The 23,294-nt window shown below is 45.8% G+C and overlaps 1 protein-coding gene across 1 annotated transcript; it reads left to right on the top strand.

Moving 5' to 3' along the window:
- Positions 1-11,745: 11,745 nt before the first annotated feature.
- Positions 11,746-21,725, top strand: LOC147958532 (uncharacterized). Its single transcript, XM_087532182.1, has 7 exons — positions 11,746-11,755; positions 12,139-12,161; positions 20,506-20,679; positions 20,770-21,153; positions 21,244-21,396; positions 21,489-21,551; positions 21,642-21,725. The coding sequence occupies exons 1-7, from the start codon at positions 11,746-11,748 to the stop codon at positions 21,723-21,725; spliced, it is 891 nt and encodes a 296-aa protein (XP_087388308.1).
- The last annotated feature ends 1,569 nt before the right edge of the window (positions 21,726-23,294 follow it).

Below are 23,294 nucleotides of genomic sequence, written 5' to 3'. Positions count from 1 at the left end.
TAGTGGGAGTATTATAGGAAATTCGAATACTATAAATTGTTCCCACATTAAAAGAGTAATTTTTAGTAAAAGGATATTCAAAATTATGACAGTAATTATCACTACTTTGTATAACATAAGTGTCATCACAATAATCATTATACGTGGGGGGGACGCAATCATCATAGGAAATTTGATCATTCAAGGTAAGGGGACCAAAAAGATCATCTTCGTTAAGCATAGCATCCCCATGCTTGGTACAAACATTAATTGCAGCAAATAAATTCTCAAACATGTCATTCTCATCAAACATAGCATGCCCAAGCTTGTGGATTGGCATATCATAAGCATAATTATTCTCATCATTAATAGTATGAATAGCACCAACGGTATATCAATTGCTATCGTCATAATTTCCCAAGCTGGTGCCAAAAATATTTCCAAGATTATAAGAAGTATCATTATCTTCCCAATCATAATCATCACAACTAGCAATAGGCATAAGAAAATCATCATCAATAGTGCTTCCGGACATTGTGCCATAAGACAAAGAAGCAATATCATAATCAAGTGCATCCTTGTAACGCCCCGGTAGTTAAGCTAGAGTAATCTCCCACTAATGATGCCACATCACCACCTTTTACTGTTGTTATACTCTTGTTGATTTAAAAAATAGTTCAAATTCGAAACTTAAAATAAAGTCAAAAATAAAACTTTTCAAATATCAAACTAAAATGTGTAAACTGTGGCAAATAAATCATAAGTTTTGTTGGTGAAGAAACCAAGTTTTTATAAAATGTTTAAGTGTTCCAAAATGATTAAAACAGTAGTTAAAGCAATTAAATAAATGTCTATTAAACTTTGAAAAATACTAGACCATTTTTATTTCGGGGTAAAACTTTTATGGCAGTGGGTTATGTTGAAACATTGTTTTAGGAGCTAATGTCATATTTTAATAAACTAAAAATAATGTGTAAACTAAAATAGAACAGAAAAGAATAAGTAAAAGAAAAGAGAAAATAAACAAAAAAAGACGAAGACCCCCATCCCCCTGGGCTTCGGCCCAGCAGGCCATAGGCCAGCCCAGCTACAGCCCACCCCGCACCCTTATCCTTTCCCCACTCCCCCACTCACCGACACACCCCCACTTCCCCCACCCCTCGAAATATCTCCCCCCTCTCTCCCGATTGGATTGGAAGGAGGAGGCCGCTCGGCGCCGCCAAACGACGCCGTCGCCCCCGTAGCTACATCGCCGCCTGGAACCCCCCGCCGGAGCCGGCCCGCTACACGCTGTCGTCGGTGCCGTCTCCCCGACTCTGCCGCTCGTCCTCCTCCCCCTCCTCGTCGCACGCCATCGACACACGACGCCCCTACCCCATCGCGGATCGCCGCCATCCTCTCCGTCGCCGGTGCCGCCTCGCCGGACCTCCCAGACTCCTCCTCGAGCCCGCTTTGCTCAAATACAGGGCTCGGTGAGCCACGTCCTCCCCTCCTCTTTCCCCCATAGGTCACCGCAGCCATCATCCTTCCGGTAGCCGTGCTCGCCGCGCCCCATGCGCGCGCACTCGCGCGCGCGCCCGCGCCCGCTCATGCCCTTGCCGCGGCTTCGCCTGGCCTCCGCTCCCTCCGCCTCTGGCCGCTCGTGCCGCCCGCATTGTGCCTGCTGCTGCTACGGCATCTGCGGCTGCCGTCGTCCGCCTACACCGTTGCCGGCCATGCCCGTGGCTTCGCGGCCTCGCTCGCCTGCTGCGCCGTGGCCCGCCGCTACCGCAGTAGCCCACCGCGCCGTTGTGCGCCCGCCGCCTCCCGCTTCGCCCGCCACCTCCCCACCTGGCCCGCTCGCGCGTGGCCGTACGCGCCCGCATCGCCGGTAGCTCCTCGGCATGCTCGCCGTCGCTCGCTCCCCCTGCGGCCCCTGATGCGCGCTACTTCTACCGCGCCTCGCTGCTGCATCCGCCGCGCCACCCGCTGCCGCACGCTCCGGCTCCGCCGCTGCTGCCGCGCCGCCCCACCTTCTGCCTTCCTCCGCCACTCGCCTACGCCCCGACGGCCTCCGCGCTCGTCTCGCGTCGCTGTACCCGCAACCACCGACCAGGTTCGCGTGCCTCGCGCGCCCCTTTCGGGCTGGGCGTTAGCGCCCTCTAACCGCGCCCGTTAAGTCCCCCGAGGGGCCTATGACAAAGGGGCCCCGCCCACAAAATGTTTTAAAAAAGTTATTAATAAACAAAAAAAATTAATTAAATTAATAAAAAGAATTAATTAATTAAGTAAGTAAGTAATTAATTAACTTAATTAACACTGTTTAGTTAACTAATTAACTCTAATTAAACTTGCTAATTAAATTTTAACAAATAATTAGTCTTCAGTCTATGACATGTGGGACCCACACGTCAGTTTGACCCAGTCAACTGCTGATGTCATGCTGACATCATGATGACTTCAGCAAGCATGGTTGGAAAAACTTTGTACATGAGAGTTGCTTAGAACGACGAGACGAATCTGGTTACGCAGCCCGTTCTTCCATCACACATCCCTAGGATAGTGAACGTGCAACAATACCCCTCCGGTTCGTCTGTCCGAAAACATCAAACATCGGGAATACTTTCCCGGATGTTCCCCCCTTTGCCAGTAGCACCTACTACTACGTTAGGTCACACTCGACCCATCATATTGCCATGTTATGCTTTGTGATGCTTTGATTGCTCTGTTATTTATTGTGTTCCCCCTCCGTTACTTCTTTCCAGTAGACCCTGAGACTGCCGGCGACCCCCAGTTTGTCTACGGTGTTGTCGACCACTCTCTCTTGCCAGGGCAACCAGGCAAGCCCCCCCCCCCCTTGATCACCAGATATAGCCTACTCTTCTCTATACTGCTTGCATTAGAGTAGTGTAGCATGTTACTGCTTTCCGTTAATCGTATTCTGATGCATAGCCTGTCATTGTTGCTACAGTTGTTGATACCTTACCTGCAATCCTAAATGCTTAGTATAGGATGCTAGTTTCTCATCAGTGGCCCTACATTCTTGTCTGTCTGCCATGCTATACTACCGGGCCATGATCACGTCGGGTGTTGATCACGGGTATATACTATACTTCATACTTTACATGTTGTGACTAAAGTCGGGTCGGCTCGTTGAGTACCCGCAAGTGATTCTGATGTGGGGCTGAAGGGGCAGGTGGCTCCATCCAAGTAGTGGTGGGCCTGAGTTCTCGACGGCCCTCGACTGTTACTTTGAGGCGGAGCGACAGGGCAGGTTGAGACCACCTAGGAGAGAGGTGGGCTTGGCCCTGGTCAGCATTCGCAGTTACTTCAAGATAACACGCTTAACGAGATCTTGGTATTTGATCTGAGTCTGGCTACTAGCCTATACACACTAACCAACTACGAAGGAACAATTATGGGCACTCGACGTCGTGGTATCAGCCGAAGCCTTCGTGACGTCAGCGACTGAGTGGCGTGCGCCGGGTTGGACCGCGTAGTGCAACTTCCTTTGTAATGGAGGTTGCTAGGTCTGCTCACCGGCCGCGTACGTAACATGCAGGTGTGCAATGGGTGATGGGCCCAGACCCCTGTGCCATAGGATTTAGACCGGCGTGCTGACCTCTCTGTTGTGCCTAGGTAGGGCTGCGACGTGTTGATCTTCCGAGGCCGGGCATGACCCAGAAAAATGTGTCCGGACAAAGGGGATCGAGCGTGTTGGGAAATGTGGTGCACCCCTGCAGGGAAGTTAATCTATTCGAATAGTCGTGATCTTCGGTAACAGGACGACTTGGAGTTGTACCTTGACCTTATGACAACTAGAACCGGATACTCAATAAAATACACCCTTCCAAATGCCAGATACAACCGGTGATCGCTCTCTCACAGGGCGACGAGGGGAGGATCATCGGTTAGGATTATGCTATGTGATGTTACGTGGTGAACTTACCATCTACACTCTCCTTCTGCTGCAAGATGGAGGATACCAGAAGCGTAGTCTTTGAAAGGACTAGCTATCCCCCTCTTATTCTGGCATTCTGCAGTTCAGTCCACATATGATACCCCCCCTTTTCCATTTGATACCGATGCATACATATGTAGTGTAGCTCCTTGCTTACAAGTACTTTGGATGAATACTCACGGTTCCTTTGCTCTCCCTTTTCCCCTTTCCTATACCCGATTGCTGCGACCAGACGTTCGAGTCCAGGAGCCAGACGCCACTGTCAATGACGACTACTACTACACTGGAGGTGCCTACTACTACATGTAGCCCACTGACGACGACCAGCAGTAGTTTAGGAGGATCCCAAGCAGGAGGCCTGCGCCTCTTTCGATCTGTATCCCAGTTTGTGCTAGCCTTCTTAAGGCAAACTTGTTTAAGTTATGTCTGTACTCAAATATTGTTGCTTCCGCTGGCTCGTCTATAATCGAGCTCTTGTATTCGAGCCTTGAGGCCCCTGGCTTGTAATATGATGCTTGTATGACTTATTTTATTTGTAGAGTTGTGTTGTGATATCTTCCCGTGAGTCCCTGATCTTGATCGTACATGTTTGCGTGTATGATTAGTGTACGATTAAACCAGGGGCGTCACAAGTTGGTATCAGAGCCGACTGCCTGTAGGAATCCCCCTTCCACACTCCTTGGCCGAAGTTGAGTCTAGTCATTGCAAAACTTTTAACTAACATGGCTGTGCGGCTTATGGCCCCACGTAACCATTTGGGTGGTATTAGGATCTTTTACTCCTCGATCCTTACTCTGGGACTCTGAACTCTCTTCTATTCTGGTTAAATAAATTTACTAAATCTGACTCTAGGTTCTCGTAACTACTTCTCCCAGAGAGCCCCTTATCACAGATGATCGCCCACTGCACCAGATGATTTTGACGATACTCTTCGATCATTCCCGAGACCCTTGTGACCTCTGCCTTTTCAATTCCATACTACCGATATATCCATATGGATAACGACATACACTTGTTGTTCATACATTTACTCTAAGATTCTCTTGTTGTTACAAGATGCATCGAATTGCTCTCCGACGTTTAAGAATCCCTTGTACCGCTGCCTGGTAGTTCCCTGCCGCAGAAATCCCCCTATGGATAATTCCTCAGAATTATCGAGTATCTACTCACTCCCAGTTGTTCTTGTGTTCCGCAAAAGACTTCGAAATACTATTTGATCTTTCGAAAATCCTCAATAGCCTGTTATTCTTGGAATTCTTGCATACTTGCAATCCGGTTAGTTCCATTGGTCTAGCAATTTACTTTAAATACCTTTGTGATTGTCATTCTGATCCTTTTGATTCAACATGTGTGTGAATGCACACAATCATCACTTGTTCCCTGGAATTTATCCTTCCGACTCAGACATGTTATTTCTATGTCGGTTCTACTGGCCAAGTTTCTTAGGGACAGTTATTACGAGTTATCCTAAGAAAATAAGCACCTGTGAATATAAGCTCCATGTAATAAGCCAACCAGTTCTTTTCATTGCATTTTCAGATTATCTTTGGTATGATCAGTGAAAATTCTAGATTGCATTATTTTTTTTCATTTTCCTGCCCATATGAAAATTAATTTGACTTGCAAACATCACAAATTGAACCCAGTGCAGTAATTAATATGATAGTAAAACAGACCATCACTATTTGCTCAAAATACAAAGATACCATCTACTTGGCACAATCTACTTTGGTCAATGTTTCCATAGAGATCCCATTGCCTAATTTAAAAGAAGAATGCATGACCCACATTTAAATGAAGAACAATTTTATACCTAATATTAAAGGATGGAGGCTTTCATAGTTCTCCATACGTCATCATGTTATATCCATTGATTTTGTATTAATCATAACTATTGACGGTTGAGATTTAAATTTGAAAGTAGATAAAAAAGAGGATGGGTTTGTTGAAGTCTAATCTTGGTAGCCAACCAAACCACCAAGCTTTTGTTAGCGTACATGTTGTATTCTTTCTTTCTGAATTAAAGAGTTATCCTTACATACAATAGAATTAGTAGTCCGATAATCGTCGGTTAAGAAAGGGATCCAGAATAATTGGGCACAATTATCTCCATGATTAACTCCTCCTCCGGTGCCGCGTGGGTAGCGAGAAATCCATCGACGAACAAGACTGCTTTGTGCCACACCGTCAAGAGAGGAGATTGCCAGGGCCCAGGTAGGAACCCCCATCGGCAACTCTAAGAAGTTGTTCCCGATCATGTTATCTCGTGTAGTTCATCTTGAAGCCCTCCTGGACCACTTTCACGGCAACATAAGAGGGGAAGGAGCAGCCAGTAGTGGCGGTCGTCGCACAGAAGGCGGTTCCAGTGGCAGCGGGGCTCACCCTACGGCCTGTAGGCTTACTCGGCGAAGAGGTCCACCACAACCGCACGACTAGGTTGGCGCTGCTGAGTGGAGCGGACGCTGGGCTGGCGGTCGCTGGAGCGGCCCACGCGGATGGTGATGCTACTCGATGGGGCTTTTTCGTTTATTTTCTCAGTATATAAAGGATACATGTCTCAGTACACTGGATAAAGTATACTGGATGTGCTCTGATAGCAATTTTTAGCTTTATAACGCTAGATCAATTCACCAGGAGTTATATCTATACATGCACTTAAACTAGCAAGCTAGCAGCTCGATGGATTATGCTTGCACGTAGCGTACGTGAACCTGGGATTTTCAACTAGTACCAGGATCGATTGATCTCTCACGGAACGTAGCGACTTGGCACTCTCTCGGCGGAACAAACACGAAGGCATGAATCGATGTGATGGCCACAGGACCCTGTCGGTCCTATTGAATACTTCTTTATTGCTTTTCTCTTTTTCGTTGTGTATAACAAAGTCTGGGGATACACGCATATATATATATATATATATATATATATATATATATATATATATATATATGCTGAATATAGCCTATGAGCAAACCTAGTCGGTTACTACCTGGAGTACTACTCGAACGCGAGTACTACTCGGACTCTAGCATCGGGTTTAGCTCACATCCCCCACCCTAAACACGACATCCTCGTTACGACCTGGATCGCATACACGATTGCTCCTAGGCTTTACCCTTGGCATTAACTTCATCGTTTCTCGTAGCATCCCAGGGATCGTCTTTGCTGTCGTCGGCTCATCCGTAGCTTGACACCAACGCTCCTCCTTGGTCGTGTCTTCAACCTTCACATGTTCTTCGGTGTTTGGTAGACTGTCTTTTGCATCTTTGAGGGGACATCTTTTGAACCCGAGTGAGACCAATCTTTGGTCTAACTTTGAGTTCCAAGCTCTTGATGCTTGCTTTAGCCCGCAAAGTGCCTTCTTGAGCTTGTACACTTTCCCTTCTTCTCCTTTCATCTCGTAGCCGAGGGGTTGTGGAACCACGTACACTTCTTCTGTGAGATCACCATTGAGGAAAGAGGATTTAACATCCATATGATGAACCTTCCAATGCTCTTTTGCTGCCAAAGCTAGGAGCACTCTCACCGTCTCGAGTTGAGCAACCGATGCAAACACCTCCTCATAGTCAACTTCTTGACATTGTACATAGCCCTTTGCAACGAGTCTTGCATTGTACTTCACAATGGCACCCTTCGTGTCCTTCTTCAACTTGTAAACCCACTTCAAACCTATGTCTTTTTGGTTTGAAGGTCGGGTTACGAAAGTCCACGTGCCATTGCTCTCAATCGCCTTCATCTCCTCATGCATGGCGTGCATCCAACTTGAACTTTTGCTCGCCTCTACGAAGTTCGCCGGCTCCTCAACTCCGAGTAAACACAATCCGGAGTACTTGAGCGTAACTGGCTTTGCGTAGTTGTAGACTTTCTTGAGGATCTTGTAGCGACGAGGCCCGGAAGAATCCGTTGTGGCTTGCGAAGGAGGTGACACAAATTGTGTTGGCGTCGATGCACTTGAGGAAGACGGTTGAGTCTCGAGCATGGTAGATGCTGGGTCGTTGGCATCCGCGTTGTTGGCGTAGTCGCCATGATCGTGACCATCATCTTGATTGTCATCATCACTATGCGCCTCGATGTCGATGTCGTTGCCGAGATCTCTACCTGTGTCTTGCGCGTCGTTGTCGCTATCACCTTGCGACCCATGCGTGTCGTTGTCGGTGTGGGCACCATGGTGATCACTACCAATGCGGTCACCATGGTTGGGCGTCTTGCCAACCACCTGGACGTCCTCCCCTGCATCATTATCAATTGGAAATTCAACTGTGAATATGTTACTGTTTGGAGCATCATCGGCTGCTGCGCTCCAATTCCACGCTTGGTTTACGTCAAACACGACATCGCGTGAAATCCGTAAACGCTTGGTTCGTGGATCGTAGAAGCGGTATGCCTTGGTGCCGGAACTCCTCTCGTATCCGATGAACACCATCTTGGTGCTGCGATCGGCAAGCTTTGAGAGATGCGGCTCCGCCGTCTTCACATGTGCCACACACCCAAACGTCCATAGATGAGACACATTCGGCTTCCGTCCGTAAATTGCTTCATATGGAGTCCTGCCGATCACCGCCTTCGTTGGAGCCTAGTTGAGAAGATAAACCGCCGTTGAGACAGCTTCTCCCCAAAAAGTCCCCGGCAAGTTCTTGCTCTTGAGTAAACTTCTCGCCATGTCAACGACGGGTCGATTGCGCCTTTCAACAACCCCGTTCTGTTGCGGCGTATAAGGTGCCGTGAGGAACCTCTTTATTCCAATCTTCTCGCAGTAGTCATTGAATTCGTTCGACGTAAACTCTCCACCGTGATCTGTCCGTAGAGCGCGAACCTTCAACTTGGGTTCCATCTCCATTGCATCCTTCAGCTTCTTAAACGCTTCAAACTCCTCATCTTTAGACCGTAGGAGAACAACCCACATGTATCTCGAGTAGTCATCTACCACAAGGAAGAAGTACTTCTTTCCTCCGTGAGTTGCTGGGGTGATAGGGCTACATAGATCACCATGGAGCAGCTCGAGTGCATCACTTGCACGATAGGTAGACTGAGCAGGGAATGGCCTTCGGTGCTGTTTTCCAACCAAGCACCCATCACATACTCGATCAACATGGTCGATAAACGGCATCCCAGATACCATATCCATCTTCGACATCTTCTTCAAGGCGTAGAAGTTAACATGTCCAAATCTAGCATGCCATAACCACAAATCATCATCACTCTTGGCGAGCCAACACTCCGGTTCAGATTGATCAAGGTTGAGGCTATAGAGCCTGTTCCGCGTGCGATTCACACGCGCTAGCACGTTTCGGAGGTTGTCGAAGATCGTCGTCACTCCGTTCTCAATATCCACCTTGCATCCATTCTCGTCAAGCTTCCCGGCAGAGATGATGTTGTTGCGAAGCCGTGGGATGTAGTACACTCCGGTGAGTATGCGATGTTCTCCTGTGAGACCCTCGAAGAGGACAGAACCTTGCCCACAAATCTCCACATTTGAACCATCACCGAACTTGATCATTCCTTGAACATCATATTCTAGCTCGAGGAACTTCTCCTTCCACCCCGTCATGTGGTTACTGGCACCCGTGTCGAGATACCATGACATGTCCTGGCTCCCGAATAACTTTGGTGTTACCTTTTTCTCATGAAGTAGCACCTTCCGGTTCGGTTTCACAACCGCTATTTGGACGAGATCACAAACTTCGGCCATCAGAAGACCTGGATGTTCGTCTTCCTGTTTCGCCAAATTTGCCTTGATCTCCCGCTTGTTAGGCTCCGGACAATCCTTCGCAAAGTGACCCATCTCGTTGCAGTTATATCACTTGACCTCGGACATATCCAAGTCCCGTGGCTTTCGCTCCTTAGATCGGTCCACCTTACCACGACCTTGTGGCTTGCCTTTTACTTTGCCTTTTCCGGTTTGTCCGCCGCTCTTCGTGCTTGAGCCTTCGCCAACATTGCGCCTTCCTTTGCTACTTGGGGACTCCCAATCTGCGCGCGAGTAGAGTTGGTCACTACCTCCTCCATTGCCCTTCTGACAGCCACGAGCGTTCTCTTCCCATGTCCGCAAGCACCCAATCGCCTACGTTATGCTCATGTCATCGATGTCGTAAACCTACTGGAGCGTGCCGATGATGTACGTGAATTTATCAGTCACCGAACTGAAAAACTTCTCCACAATCTCGGTCTCATCGAGCTTTGCACCAAGCGCGCGGATCTCTCCCACCAAAGTAGTCAGACGCATGGCATAGTCGTTCACCGATTCAGTTTCCTCCATCTGCAACTTGTGAAATTGGTGCTTCAGCACTTGTGCCCAAGCCTTTGTGACGCAATCTTCTACAATCGTCATCTCTTTGTGTGCGTTCCATGCCTCTCTTGCTGTCTCGAACTCCGCCAATGTCATCAGCATGGAATCTGGCACAGACTGGTCTATGGCGGCCATGGCACCTTCGTCGCACTCCTAGTTGACATCGTCGTCCAGAATGGCCTCCCACACTCGAAGGGTTCGGAGAATAATCTTCATCTTGACCGCCCACACGCCATAGTTGGTGTCGGTGAGCATCAGGTACTGGATGGGGATGTTGTGATGCACCTGCACGTTGGCGCTGCCCGTTCCGCCACCACTAGTCGCTGACTTCCCGCCCTTTTTCACCTTGTCGTTGTTCTTGTTCATCTTGGAACCGCCGTTGCCGGACTTGACCGACTCCGCATCGCTGTCCGTCATCGTTGATCGTAGATCGTCGTTGTCCGCCCGACCCCCGACACCCTGACCGCCGACACGGCACCTCGACCCTCCTCGGCACGCCACCCAGACCCTGACCCCCGACACGCCACCCCGACACCTCGGCACGACACCCCGACCCTGACCCCCGACACCCTGACACCACACCCCGACCCCGACACCCCGAACCCCGATACCTAGACCCTGAAACGTTACCCCAACCCCGACACGGCACCCCGACCCCTGACCCCCTGACACGCCGACCCCGACCCCCGACCCCCGACACCCTAACACCACACACCAACCCCGACACCCCGACACCCCGACCCCCGACACCCAGATCCCAAAACAGCACCCCGACCCCGACACGGCACCCCGACCCCGACACGCCACCCTGACACCAAATATATTTTTTTGATTTTGTTATGACAAACAGCATATATTATTATTCATGTCGGTATTTTTTATGTTGTATTAATTTTGTTTACTCTTTGTCATGGCAGGTGTTGAAAGATGGTGGGCGCTGGTCCGAAGCGCTCTGAGGCCCCTTCTTCGTCGGCGCGTGGTGGGAGGTGTTCCATTCCACCCACACAAATCCGACGAGCATTGCTGGACAGTATGGCGACACCGCCGGGCCCTTCTTCGTCAAACACGGTGCCCAGCAGGGGACGAGGAAAGGAAGGGAAGAAGAGAGGAGCTGGAGCACGTGGTCGCGGGAGAGGAGGTAGGGTGACTGCTAGGGTGCCTTCGTCGCCGCCACCCTCAGCTATTTCACCCGAGCACGTAACTGCTAGGGTGCCTTCCTCGCCACCACCCCCAGCTGTTTCACCCGAGCACGTGACTGCTAGGGTGGACTCGTGCGAGGAGGAGGCTACATGGACTCCGGTCCACGAGCCTTGAGTCCACAGGCCTTCGGCCCATGATCGTTGGGCCCACGAGACCTCGGACGAGCACACGTCTGGATGGGGTACCTGGCCGGATCAGCCTGAGGGGCCGAGTGGCCATGATGATGATGGCGTGGAGCCGACTGATATTGAGGAGGAGGGGGGCACCGTCTACCAGTGTGGTTGTACACGGCTCCCGTCCGTGCCGGCGACCCACGAGAAGAGGTGGTTGATTTCCCCTGATGGGGATAGGTAAGTGCATTTAATATTTTTGTACCTTCTGCATTCACGTTTCTTCAAATATCTAATGCGTTGGCCTGGTCATGCTGCAGGGGTTGGGACCACCATGAGAAGGTCCGCCGGCCCAACTCCGTCCTTGGAGTGCTTTGCCGGCAAAACTTCCCGAGGTTTGTCATGTTGCCTTGTGAGGGTCGGCTTCCAGACCTTGGATTGAGCTGGGAGCACTACTTGGCTGCCCCGGCCCCGCCGGGTGAGATTATCGACGGTGTCTTGTGCAACACGAGGGCAGACATGGTGATCAGAAAGTTCTGGTTAATTTCTCCTTTACACAATTAAAAAGCTTCAACTAGCTAGTTATTAATTGTACTAATCAATATTGTCTCATTTGATTGCAGACATTCTACAGGTGTCTGCAGGGGTACGAGGAGGAGTGATACGTCTCCAACGTATCTATAATTTTTGATTGCTCCATGATATATTATCTTCTGTTTTGGATGTTTATGGCTTTATTATACACTTTTATATTATTTTTAGGACTAACCTAGTAACCCAGAGCCTAGTGCCAGTTTCTGTTTTTTCCTTGTTTTAGAGTATCACAGAAAAGGCAAACGGAGTCCAATTGACCTGAAACTTCACGGAACTTATTTTTGGAAGGAAAGCAACCCGGGAGACTTGGAGTCGACGTCAAGGAAGCTTCGGGGAAGCCACGAGGTAGGGGGCGCGCCCGCCCCCCTGGGCGCGCCCTCCACCCTCGTGGGCCCCTCATGGCCCCCCTGACGTACTTCTTCCGCCTATATATCTCCATATACCCTAAAACGATCGGAGAGCACAATAGATTCGGAGTTCCGCCCCCAGAAGCCTCCGTAGCCACCGAAAACTAATCTAGACCGGTTCCGGCACCCTGCCGTAGGGGGCAATCCCTTTCCGGTGGCCATCTTCATCATCCCGGTGCTCTCCATGACGAGGAGGGAGTAGTTCTCCCTCGGGGCTGAGGGTATGTACCAGTAGCTATGTGTTTGATCTCTCTCTCTCTCTCGTGTTCTTGAGGTGGTATGATCTTGATGTATCGCGAGCTTTGCTATTATAGTTGGATCTTATGATGTTTTGTCCCCCTCTACTCTCTTGTAATGGATTGAGTTTCCCCTTTGAAGTTATCTTATCGGATTGAGTCTTTAAAGATTTGAGAACACTTGATTTATGTCTTGCCATGCGTATCTATGGTGACAATGGGATATCACGTGATTCACTTGATGTATGTTTTGGTGATCAACTTGCGGGTTCCGCCCATGAACCTATGCATAGGTGTTGGCACACGTTTTTGTCATGATTCTCCGGTAGGAACTTTGGGGCACTCTTTGAGGTTCTATGTGTTGGTTGAATAGATGAATCTGAGATTGTGTGATGCATATCGTATAATCATCCCCACAGATACTTGAGGTGACATTGGAGTATCTTGGTGACATTAGGGTTTTGGTTGATTTGTGTCTTAAGGTGTTATTCTAGTACGAACTCTAGGGCTGTTTGTGACACTTATAGGAATAGCCCAACGGATTGATTGGAAAGAATAACTTTGAGGTGGTTTCGTACCCTACCATAATCTCTTCGTTTGCTCTCTGCTATTAGTGACTTCGGAGTGACTCTTTGTTGCGTGTTGAGGGATAGTTATGTGATCCAATTATGTTATTATTGTTGAGAGGACTTGCACTAGTGAAAGTATGAACCCTAGGCCTTGTTTCCTAGCATTGCAATACCTTTTATGCTCACTTTTATCATTAGTTACCTTGCTGTTTTTATATTTTCAGATTACAAAAACTATTATCTACCATCCATATACTACTTGTATCACCATCTCTTCGCTGAACTAGTGCACCTATACAATTTACCATTGTATTGGGTGTGTTGGGGACACAAGAGACTCTTTGTTATTTGGTTGTAGGGTTGCTTGAGAGATACCATCTTCATCCTACTCCTCCTATGGATTGATAAACCTTATGTCATCCACATGAGGGAAATTTGCTACTGTCCTACAAACCTCTGCACTTGGAGGCCCAACAACGTCTACAAGAAGAAGGTTGTGTAGTAGACATCAAGCTCTTTTATGGCGCCATTGCCGGGGAGGTGAGTGCTTGAAGGTATATCTTTAGATCTTGCAATCGAGTTTTTTTGTTTCTTGTTTTAGCACTAGTTAGTTTATATAAAGAAAACTACAAAAAATGGAATTGAGTTTGTCTCATTCGCTTCATCTTTTTAATATCTTTTGTGAGTATGATGGAAAGGAAAATTGTGCCAAAGTGTTAGAAGAAGAATGCATTAAATGTTTGGCACTAAATATTAGAATGATGAGCATGATTGCAATATTGTTAGTATGAACTCCTTGAATATCCATAGTACTAATGATGATTGTACTAGTTATGATGAAAATGTCTCCTATAAACATGTCATTTTTTGTTGAGTGCATTGGGTTTGCAAGTACACACCAAATAGGGAAGATAGATATTGCAAGAGGCATAAGCACTTAGAAACTAAATTGTTGCAAGAAAGGCTAGATGATTGTGCTGAAAATTTAAATTTTCTTGGCCGTACTTGTGGACATTGCAATGAAAGTGGTCATTTAGCTATCCGATGCAAATTGTTTCATGATCTAATCGTGTCCAAAAATTGTGATGAGTTGATTTCCCTTGCACATTATAATGAATTAGTTTGCTTATGGGCTAAGAAGAAATGAAACGTATAACTAAGCATCTTCCAGAATTTGCCCGTTATAAACTTCTTGGTTTTGATCTAGAGGAAATTTATATGTATTGTGCGGTGAATTGCATTGAAAATCCTTATATTGCCAACTACATAAAGAAAAGAAAACAAATAAAAGATGAAGAGAATACTAATGAAAGGAAAGAGACTTCCAAATACCCTCCTACTATTTCTTATGATGAATCAGGTAACGAGGAGGAGCAGTCTATTCAACCAATCTCATTAATAAGGAGCTCCAAAAAGAGGATTGAACCCACACATGATGCGGTGAAGAAGAAGAAAAGAAAAAGGAAGAGAGGTAAAAAGATATCTCTCCCAAATAATGTTGCTCCTATTATTGGTGTGCCTCATGAAAATGAATCAAATATAATTGTGAAAGATAATGATACATCTTATGATCTTGAAAATCTTTTTGGCACTTGCTTGAAAGAATATGATAATTGCTATACTATTGGTGCTATCCATACTATTTAATGATGAGAGTGATTATGCTTATGATATGAAAAGGCCCAAGCTTGGGGATGCTATGTTTGATGAAGATGATGATTTTGAGAATATATTTTCTGCAATTAATGTTTGTCCCAAGCTTGGGGATGCTACGTTTAATGAAGATGATATTTTTAGTCTCCCAAGTTTTGATATGCAAATTTATAATGATGATAGCCTGCCTTGTACCTATGATGATTATATTTATGTAAGTTGGTTTGGAAGAGTGTCAACTTTAGGACGTACTGATCCCACTATTTTGGAGGATGTTGAATCTTATAATATTTATGAAAGTGGATTTGGAGAGGTCATGACTTTATTTAGTGATGTATCCACTATTTCGGAAGAGGTTTCAATTGATTATGATGAGAACAAAGTTGCTACTTATGACGATTATTATGATGACACGTATGCTATAAAAAGTAGTGATGATTATATTTATAAAACTTGTCATGATTATTATTCCAATTTTTCTGAGCATTACTCTTTTAATGTGGAAACAATTTATAGTATTTCAAGTCTCTTATGATACTCCCACTATTCCGAATGAGAAGAATTTTGCTTATGTGGAGAGTAGTAAATTTTCTATGCTTGTAGATCATGAAAAGAATTCTTTAGGTTCTGGTTATATTGTTGAATTCTTTCATGATTCTACTGAAAATTATTATGAGGGAGGAATATATGCTTGTAGGAATTGCAATAATATCAAGTTTCCTCTCTATGTGCTTAAAGTTTCAAAGTTATGCTTGTTTTGCCTTCCTATGCTAGTTGATTATTGTTCCCATAAGTTGTTTGCTCACAAAATACCTATGCATAGGAAGTGGGTTAAGCTTAAATGTGATGGTCATATTCTTAATGATGCTCTCTTTATGTTTCAGTTCTTATCTTTTATGTGAGCATCATTGAAATCATCATGCCTAGCTAGGGGCGTTAAATGATAGCGCTTGTTGGGAAGCAACCCAACTTTATTTTTGTTCCTTACTTTTTGCTCCTGTTTAGTAATAAATAATTTATCCAGCCTCTGTTATTATTTAGTTTTTATTTTTTAATTAGTGTTTGTGCCAAGTAGAACCTTTGGGAAGACTTGGGTGAAGTCTTTATGATCATGCTGTAAAAAACAGAAACTTTAGCGCTCACGAGAATTGCTTCCATTTTTATTTGGAAAGTGATATTTAGTTAATTCTTTTTGCAGATGATTAATAGATAAATTACTCAGGCCCAGAAATTTATTTTAGAATTTTTGGGATTCCATAAGTTTGCGTTACTTACAGATTACTATAGACTGTTTTGTTTTTGACAGATTCTGTTTTTCGTGTGTTGTTTGCTTATTTTGATGAATCTATGGCTAGTAAAATTGTTTATAAACCATAGATAAGTTGGAATACAGTAGGTTAAACACCAATATAAATAAATAATGAGTTCATTACAGCACCTTGAAGTAGTGTTTTGTTTTATTTCGCTAACGGAGCTCACGAGTTTTCTACTTTAAGTTTTGTGTTGTGAAGTTTTCAAGTTTTGGGTAAAGATTTGATGGATTATGGAACAAGGTGTGGCAAGAACCTAAGCTTGGGGATGCCCCGGAAGGCATCCCCTCTTTTCGTCTACTTCTATCGGTAACTTTACTTGGAGCTATATTTTTATTCACCACATGATATGTGTTTTGCTTGGAGCGTCTTGTATGATTTGAGTTTTTTCTTTTTAGTTTACCACAATCATCCTTACTGTGCACACCCTTTGAGAGAGCCATACATGATTTGGAATTTGTTAGAACACTCTATGTGCTTCGCTTATATCATTTGAGTTATATAGTTTTGCTCTAGTACTTCACTTATATATTTTAGAGCATGGTGGTGGATTTGTTTTATAGAAACTATTGATCTCTCATGATTCACTTAGATTATTTTGAGAGTCTTAAATAGCATGGAAATTTGCTTAAATAATCCTAATATGTTAGGTGTTCAAGATTAGTAAAAAAACTCTTATGAGTGTTTTGAATACTAAGAGAAGTTTGATGCTTGATGATTGTTTTGAGATATGGAGGTAATAATATCAAAGTCATGCTAGTTGAGTAGTTGTGAATTTGAGAAATGCTTGTGTTGAAGTTTGCAAGTCCCGTAGCATGCACGTATGGTAAACGTTATGTAACAAATTTGAAACATGAGGTGTTATTTGATTGTCTTCCTTATGAGTGGCGGTCGGGGACGAGCGATGGTCTTTTCATACCAATCTATCCTCCTAGGAGCATGCGTGTAGTGCTTGGTTTTTGATGACTTGTAGATTTTTGCAATAAGTATGTGAGTTCTTTATGACTAATGTTGAGTCCATGGATTATACGCACTCTCACCCTTCCATCATTGCTAGCCTCTTCGGTATCGTGCATTGCCTTTTCTCACATTGAGAGTTGGTGCAAACTTTGCCGGTGCATACAAACCCCGTGATATGATACGCTCTTTTACACATAAACCTCCTTATATCTTCCTCAAAACAGCCACCATACCTACCTATTATGCCATTTCCATAGCCATTCCGAGATATATCGCCGTGCAACTTTCCACTATTCCATTTATCATGACACATTCATCATTGTCATATTGCTTAGCATGATCATGTAGTTGACATAGTATTTGTGGCAAAGCCACCGTTCATAATTCTTTCATAACATGTCACTCTTGGTTCATTGTATATCCCGGTACACCGCCGGAGGCATTCATATAGAGTCATATCTTGTTCTAAGTATCGAGTTGTAATTCTTGAATTGTAAGTAAATAGAAGTGTGATGACCATCATTCATAGAGCATTGTCCTAAAAAAGAAAGGCAAAAAAAGAAAAAAAAGGCCAAATAAAAAAAGAAAATGAAAAGGGGCAATGCTACTATCCTTTTACCACACTTCTGCTTCAAAGTAGCACCATGATCTCATATACTAGTGGGAATTTTTAATTATAGAACTTGGCTTGTATATTTCAACAATGGGCCTCCTAAAGTGCCATAGGTCTTCGTGAGCAAGCAAGTTGGATGCACACCCACTTAGTTTCTTTTGTTGAGATTTCATACATTTATAGCTCTAGTGCATCCGTTGCATGGCAATCCCTACTCCTTGTATTAACATCAATCGATGGGCATCTCCATAGCCCATTGATTAGCCTCGTTGATGTGAGACTTTCTTCTTTTTTTTCTTCTCCACATAACCCCCATCATCATATTCTATTCCACCCATAGTGCAATATCCATGGCTCGCGCTCATATATTGCGTGAAAGTTTGTAGGTTTGAGATTACTAAAGTATGAAACAATTGCTTGGCTTGTCATCGGGGTTGTGCATGATTAGAGCGTTCTTGTGTGACGAAAATGGAGCATGACTAAACTATATGATTTTGTAGGGATGAACTTTCTTTGGCCATGTTATTTTGAGACGACATAATTTCTTAGTTAGTATTCTTGAAGTATTATTATTTTTATGTCAATATGAACTTTTTTCTTTAATCTTTCGGATCTGAATATTCATGCCACAGTTAAGAAGAATTACATTGAAATTATGCCAAGCAGCACTCCGCATCAAAAATTCTGTTTCTATCATTTACCTAGTCGAGGACGAGCATGAATTAATCTTGGGAATGCTGATACATCTCCAACGTATCTATAATTTTTGATTGCTCCATGCTATATTATCTTCTGTTTTGGATGTTTATGGGCTTTATTATACACTTTTATATTATTTTTGGGACTAACCTATTAACCCAGAGCCCAGTGCCAGTTTCTGTTTTTTCCTTGTTTTAGAGTATCACAGAAAAGGAAAATCAAACGGAGTTCAATTGACCTGAAACTTCAAGGAACTTATTTTTGGAAGGAAAGCAACCCGGGAGACTTGGAGTCCACGTCAAGGAAGCTTCGAGGAAGCCACCAGGTAGTGGGGCGTGCCCACCCCCCTGGGCGCGCCCTCCACCCTCGTGGGCCCCTCGTGGCCCCCCTGACGTACTTCTTCCGCCTATATATCTCCATATACCCTAAAACGATCGGGGAGCACAATAGATCGGGAGTTTCGCCGCCATAAGCCTCCATAGCCACCGAAAACCAATCTAGACCCGTTCCGGCACCCTGCTGGAGGGGGCAATCCCTTTTCGGTGGCCATCTTCATCATCCCGGTGCTCTCCATGACGAGAAGGGAGTAGTTCTCCCTCGGGGCTGAGGGTATGTACCAGTAGCTATGTGTTTGATCTCTCTCTCTCTCTCGTGTTCTTGAGGTGGTACGATCTTGATGTATCGCGAGCTTTGCTATTATAGTTGGATCTTATCATGTTTTCTCCCCCTATACTCTCTTGTAATGGATTGAGTTTCCCCTTTGAAGTTATCTTATCGGATTGAGTCTTTGAAGATTTGAGAACACTTGTTGTATGTCTTGCCGTGCGTATCTGTGGTGACAATGGGATATCACATGATTCACTTGATGTATGTTTTGGTGATCAACTTGCGGGTTCCTCCCATGAACCTATGCATAGGGGTTGGCACACATTATCGTCATGTTTCTCTGATAGGAACTTTGGGGCACTCTTCGAGGTTCTATGTGTTGGTTGAATAGATGAATCTGAGATTGTGTGATGCATATCGTATAATCATACCCACGAATACTTGAGGTGACATTGGAGTATCTAGGTGACATAAGGGTTTTGGTTGATTTATGTCTTAAGGTGTTATTCTAGTACAAACTCTAGGGATGTTTGTGACACTTATAGGAATAGCCCAACGGATTGATTGGAAAGAATAACTTTGAGGTGGTTTCGTACCCTACCATAGTCTCTTCGTTTGCTCTCTGCTATTAGTGATTTCGGAGTGACTCTTTGTTGCATGTTGAGGGATAGTTATGTGATCCAATTATGTTATTATTGTTGAGAGGACTTGCACTAGTGAAAGTATGAACCCTAGGCCTTGTTTCCTAGCATTGCAATACCTTTTATGCTCACTTTTATCATTAGTTACCTTGCTGTTTTTATATTTTCAGATTACAAAAACTATTATCTACCATCCATATACTACTTGTATCACCATCTCTTCGCTGAACTTGTGCACCTATACAATTTACCATTGTATTGGGTGTGTTGGGGACACAAGAGACTCTTTGTTATTTGGTTGTAGGGTTGCTTGAGAGAGACCATCTTCATCCTACGCCTCCTACGGATTGATAAACCTTAGGTCATCCACTTGAGGAAAATTTTCTACTGTCCTACAAACCTCTACACTTGGAGGCCCAACAACGTCTACAAGAATAAGGTTGTGTAGTAGACATCAAGGAGGCGGAAAATGTTATCGAGAACGTCTACAAGCGCCTACTACAAAACTTACTGCACGAGACTCGGGTGCAGGCTGTTCGAGGCTACTACGCCTTGCATGGTATCAAGAAGCCCAAGCCAGCGTGCCACGAGAAGTTCCTGAGTAAGGAGAAATACATGAAGGTAATTCTTAAGGCCTTGTACTTACTTCCTTCATTTATTAATTCAAAGCCATAGCGCTCAAGTTTCTATTTGCTAACTTAGGGGCCTCCGAGATGGTGTGCGGCTCGGATGGATTGTTGGGAGGTGTTGGTCAATGAGTGGTGCTCAAAAGAATGGCTAGCCGTCCACAACGCGGCCAAGGATAAATGTGCCCAAATGGAAGGTGTGCCACACCATCAAGGCACCTCCAACTTATATCAGTTCGGGCGGAACTGGGTATGTGGTTTGCTTCATGATTCATGCAATTCATCCATCATGCTAGCTTGATCCCTTTAATTACTAATTTACGTTGTTTCTCTCTTTCAGGCAAGCTACAATAAGGCGGATAAGGTGCCAGAGGTCTACGACCTCTATGCCATGGCCCATACTGCCTCTTACAAGAAAGTCAAGGCATTCTCTCCGTCCGACCTCGATGATGCAAAAAACTTCACCAACATCTCCTCCCATGACAAGCTCGTGAAATATAGAGATGAAGGGAAGGCGAGGAAAGGGGAGGACTTTAACCTGAGCCAGGGTCCCATTGATCCAGAGCTGGTGATGATAGCTGGTGGTGGGAGGTCCCATGGCTCGATAGCCATTGGAGATGGACTTATCCGTTGTCCTAGCACTCTCCCGGAGATCAAGGCACCCCAGTCGAGATCCACTCCAGAGATAAGGCCTCGTGAACGGCCAGTCCAACTCGCCTTCAGGGTTAGTTATACGTACTCAGCTATCTTTCTACATTACATTGTGTGCGCTTCCATAAATGAGTACAAATGCTAACGAGGAGTGGTGTTGCAGGCTGCTATACAGAGTGAGAGAGATAGAACGGAGAAACTTCTGTCGGAGGCAGCGGAGAGGCAGTGGGAGTTGGAGGAGAGGATGACAAAGATGTTGGAGGAGGAGAGGGCACGGAATTACATGCAGGCATGGGCAATGTATGAGCTCCTTGTGGTAAGTTTCTTCTGCTGATTAGCCAAAACATTCATGTAGTGTTTGTCTCGTTACTAACTAGTATGACTGAGTCGTCAAAACCAAATGTGCAGTTTGTGTGCGAGAAGTCCGGCCAGACCGCTCCGCCAATGCCAGTGATTGCTCCTGGGACGACGGTGAGTTTAATTTGAATGGACACTACTTGCTAGTATCAACATTTGAGTGTCATCATGCTAACGAGACATTGGAAATGATCTTTGGTGCAGCGTAACTCCAAACAAGCATCGCACGATCCTTCTCCAGGTACCGGCACGAGCCAGCCCGCTCCCACACCTCCATCATCACGGTAAGTTTCTCTACTGTTTTGCTTAACAAATGCATAAAGACCTAGACTTAGCTTTATTTCCTCCAAAATGACTTAATAAGCTTACTGACCTCCAAAACCATCCATTTTACCTAAGTTAGCTCTAAAACGATCTATACTTAGCTTTGTTTCCTCCAAAATGACCAAAGTTAGCTCTAATATGCTTAGTTAACTAGGTTTGTGATGTCTACTACACAACCTTCTTCTTGTAGACGTTGTTGGGCCTCCAAGTGCAGTGGTTTCACTACAAAAAAAGACACATCCGTGACATTTTGGGCCAAACGAAAATAATTATGTCATACATATGACACTTCTATGACGATAATTGTGACAAAACCCAGTATCATCATAGATGTGGTGGGATCCTACTTCTATGACAAAAAATCATGACACAAAATGGGCTTTTCGTCCTGGGCGGGCCGGAGACGCAGCTGCATGACATTCTTTGGGCCGTCCATGACGGGAAAAACCATGGTAGAAGCGAGGGGGGGAATCTCCGGGGAGTTCCCAGTTACGGTGGGAGGTCGGGGGCCGAGCGATGCGCGTTTCTCTCGTACATGTACGTGCATGTGTGCGAGGCGTTGGCTCTAACTGAACCCGAGTGAGGCGTTGGGCTCTAACTGAACCCGAGCGATTGCACTGCAGGCTATGTGTTACTGAACCTGAGCGATCGATCGATGGCTGTTAACTGAACCCGATTGAGCGATTCCTTCGCTACTACTGCTAACTGAAGCCGATCGATGGGATGAACAGTGAGCGTTGCGGGGGGGTTTGGATGAACAGTGAGCGGTGGCGTTGCCTCTGGATGAACAGGACCCCGTGGTGTGGTGGAGGGCTGGATAAACAGTAGACGGTGGAGGGGTGCCCGTGGAGGGGTGGATGAACAGGACCCCATGGTGTGGAGGGCTGGATGAACAGTAGACGGTGGAGGGGTGGTTGAACAGGACCCCGTGGTGTGGAGGGCTGGATGAACAGTAGACGGTGGAGGTGTGCCCGTGGAGGGGTGGTTGAACAGGACCCCGTGGTGTGGAGGGCTGGATGAACAGTAGACGATGGAGGGGTGGTTGAACAATAGCCGGTGGAGTAGCGCGCGGTGGACGCTGGATGAACAGGAGCCCATGGAGGCTGGATGAACAGGAGCCCGTGGAGGCTGGAGGAGGTCGACGGTGGAGATGAACAGTATCCCGTGGAGTCCCGTTTTGCGGTACGCCACACCCCTCCCGGTCAACAGGACCCCCGTTTCGACCGTAGGAGGTCCGTTTCCTCCGTTTTGCGGTACGCCACACCCCTCCCGATGAACAGGATCCCGTTTCGAACGTGGCCGGACGAACACAAGGTCGTTTCCTCCGTTCTGCAGTACGCCAGACCTCGTTTCCATCGCCTATTCCGTCCAAGCCCTCCCGATGAACACAACGCATTCCGTTGCCTCCCCATGAACACGACGTATTACGTTGCCTCCCCATGAACACGACGCATTCCGTTGCCTCCCCATGAACACGACGACGACGCTTTTTATCCGTTCCGACCCACCCATGTACACGAGCCCTCGCCGTAC

The sequence above is a fragment of the Triticum urartu genome, chromosome 7A (genome assembly GCF_056163025.1).
Source record: "Triticum urartu cultivar PI428250 chromosome 7A, HENAU_Tu73, whole genome shotgun sequence".
NCBI classification, from domain to species: domain Eukaryota; kingdom Viridiplantae; phylum Streptophyta; class Magnoliopsida; order Poales; family Poaceae; genus Triticum; species Triticum urartu.
The sequence above is the reverse complement of the archived record's forward strand: the minus strand, read 5'-3'. Positions and strand labels throughout refer to the sequence as shown.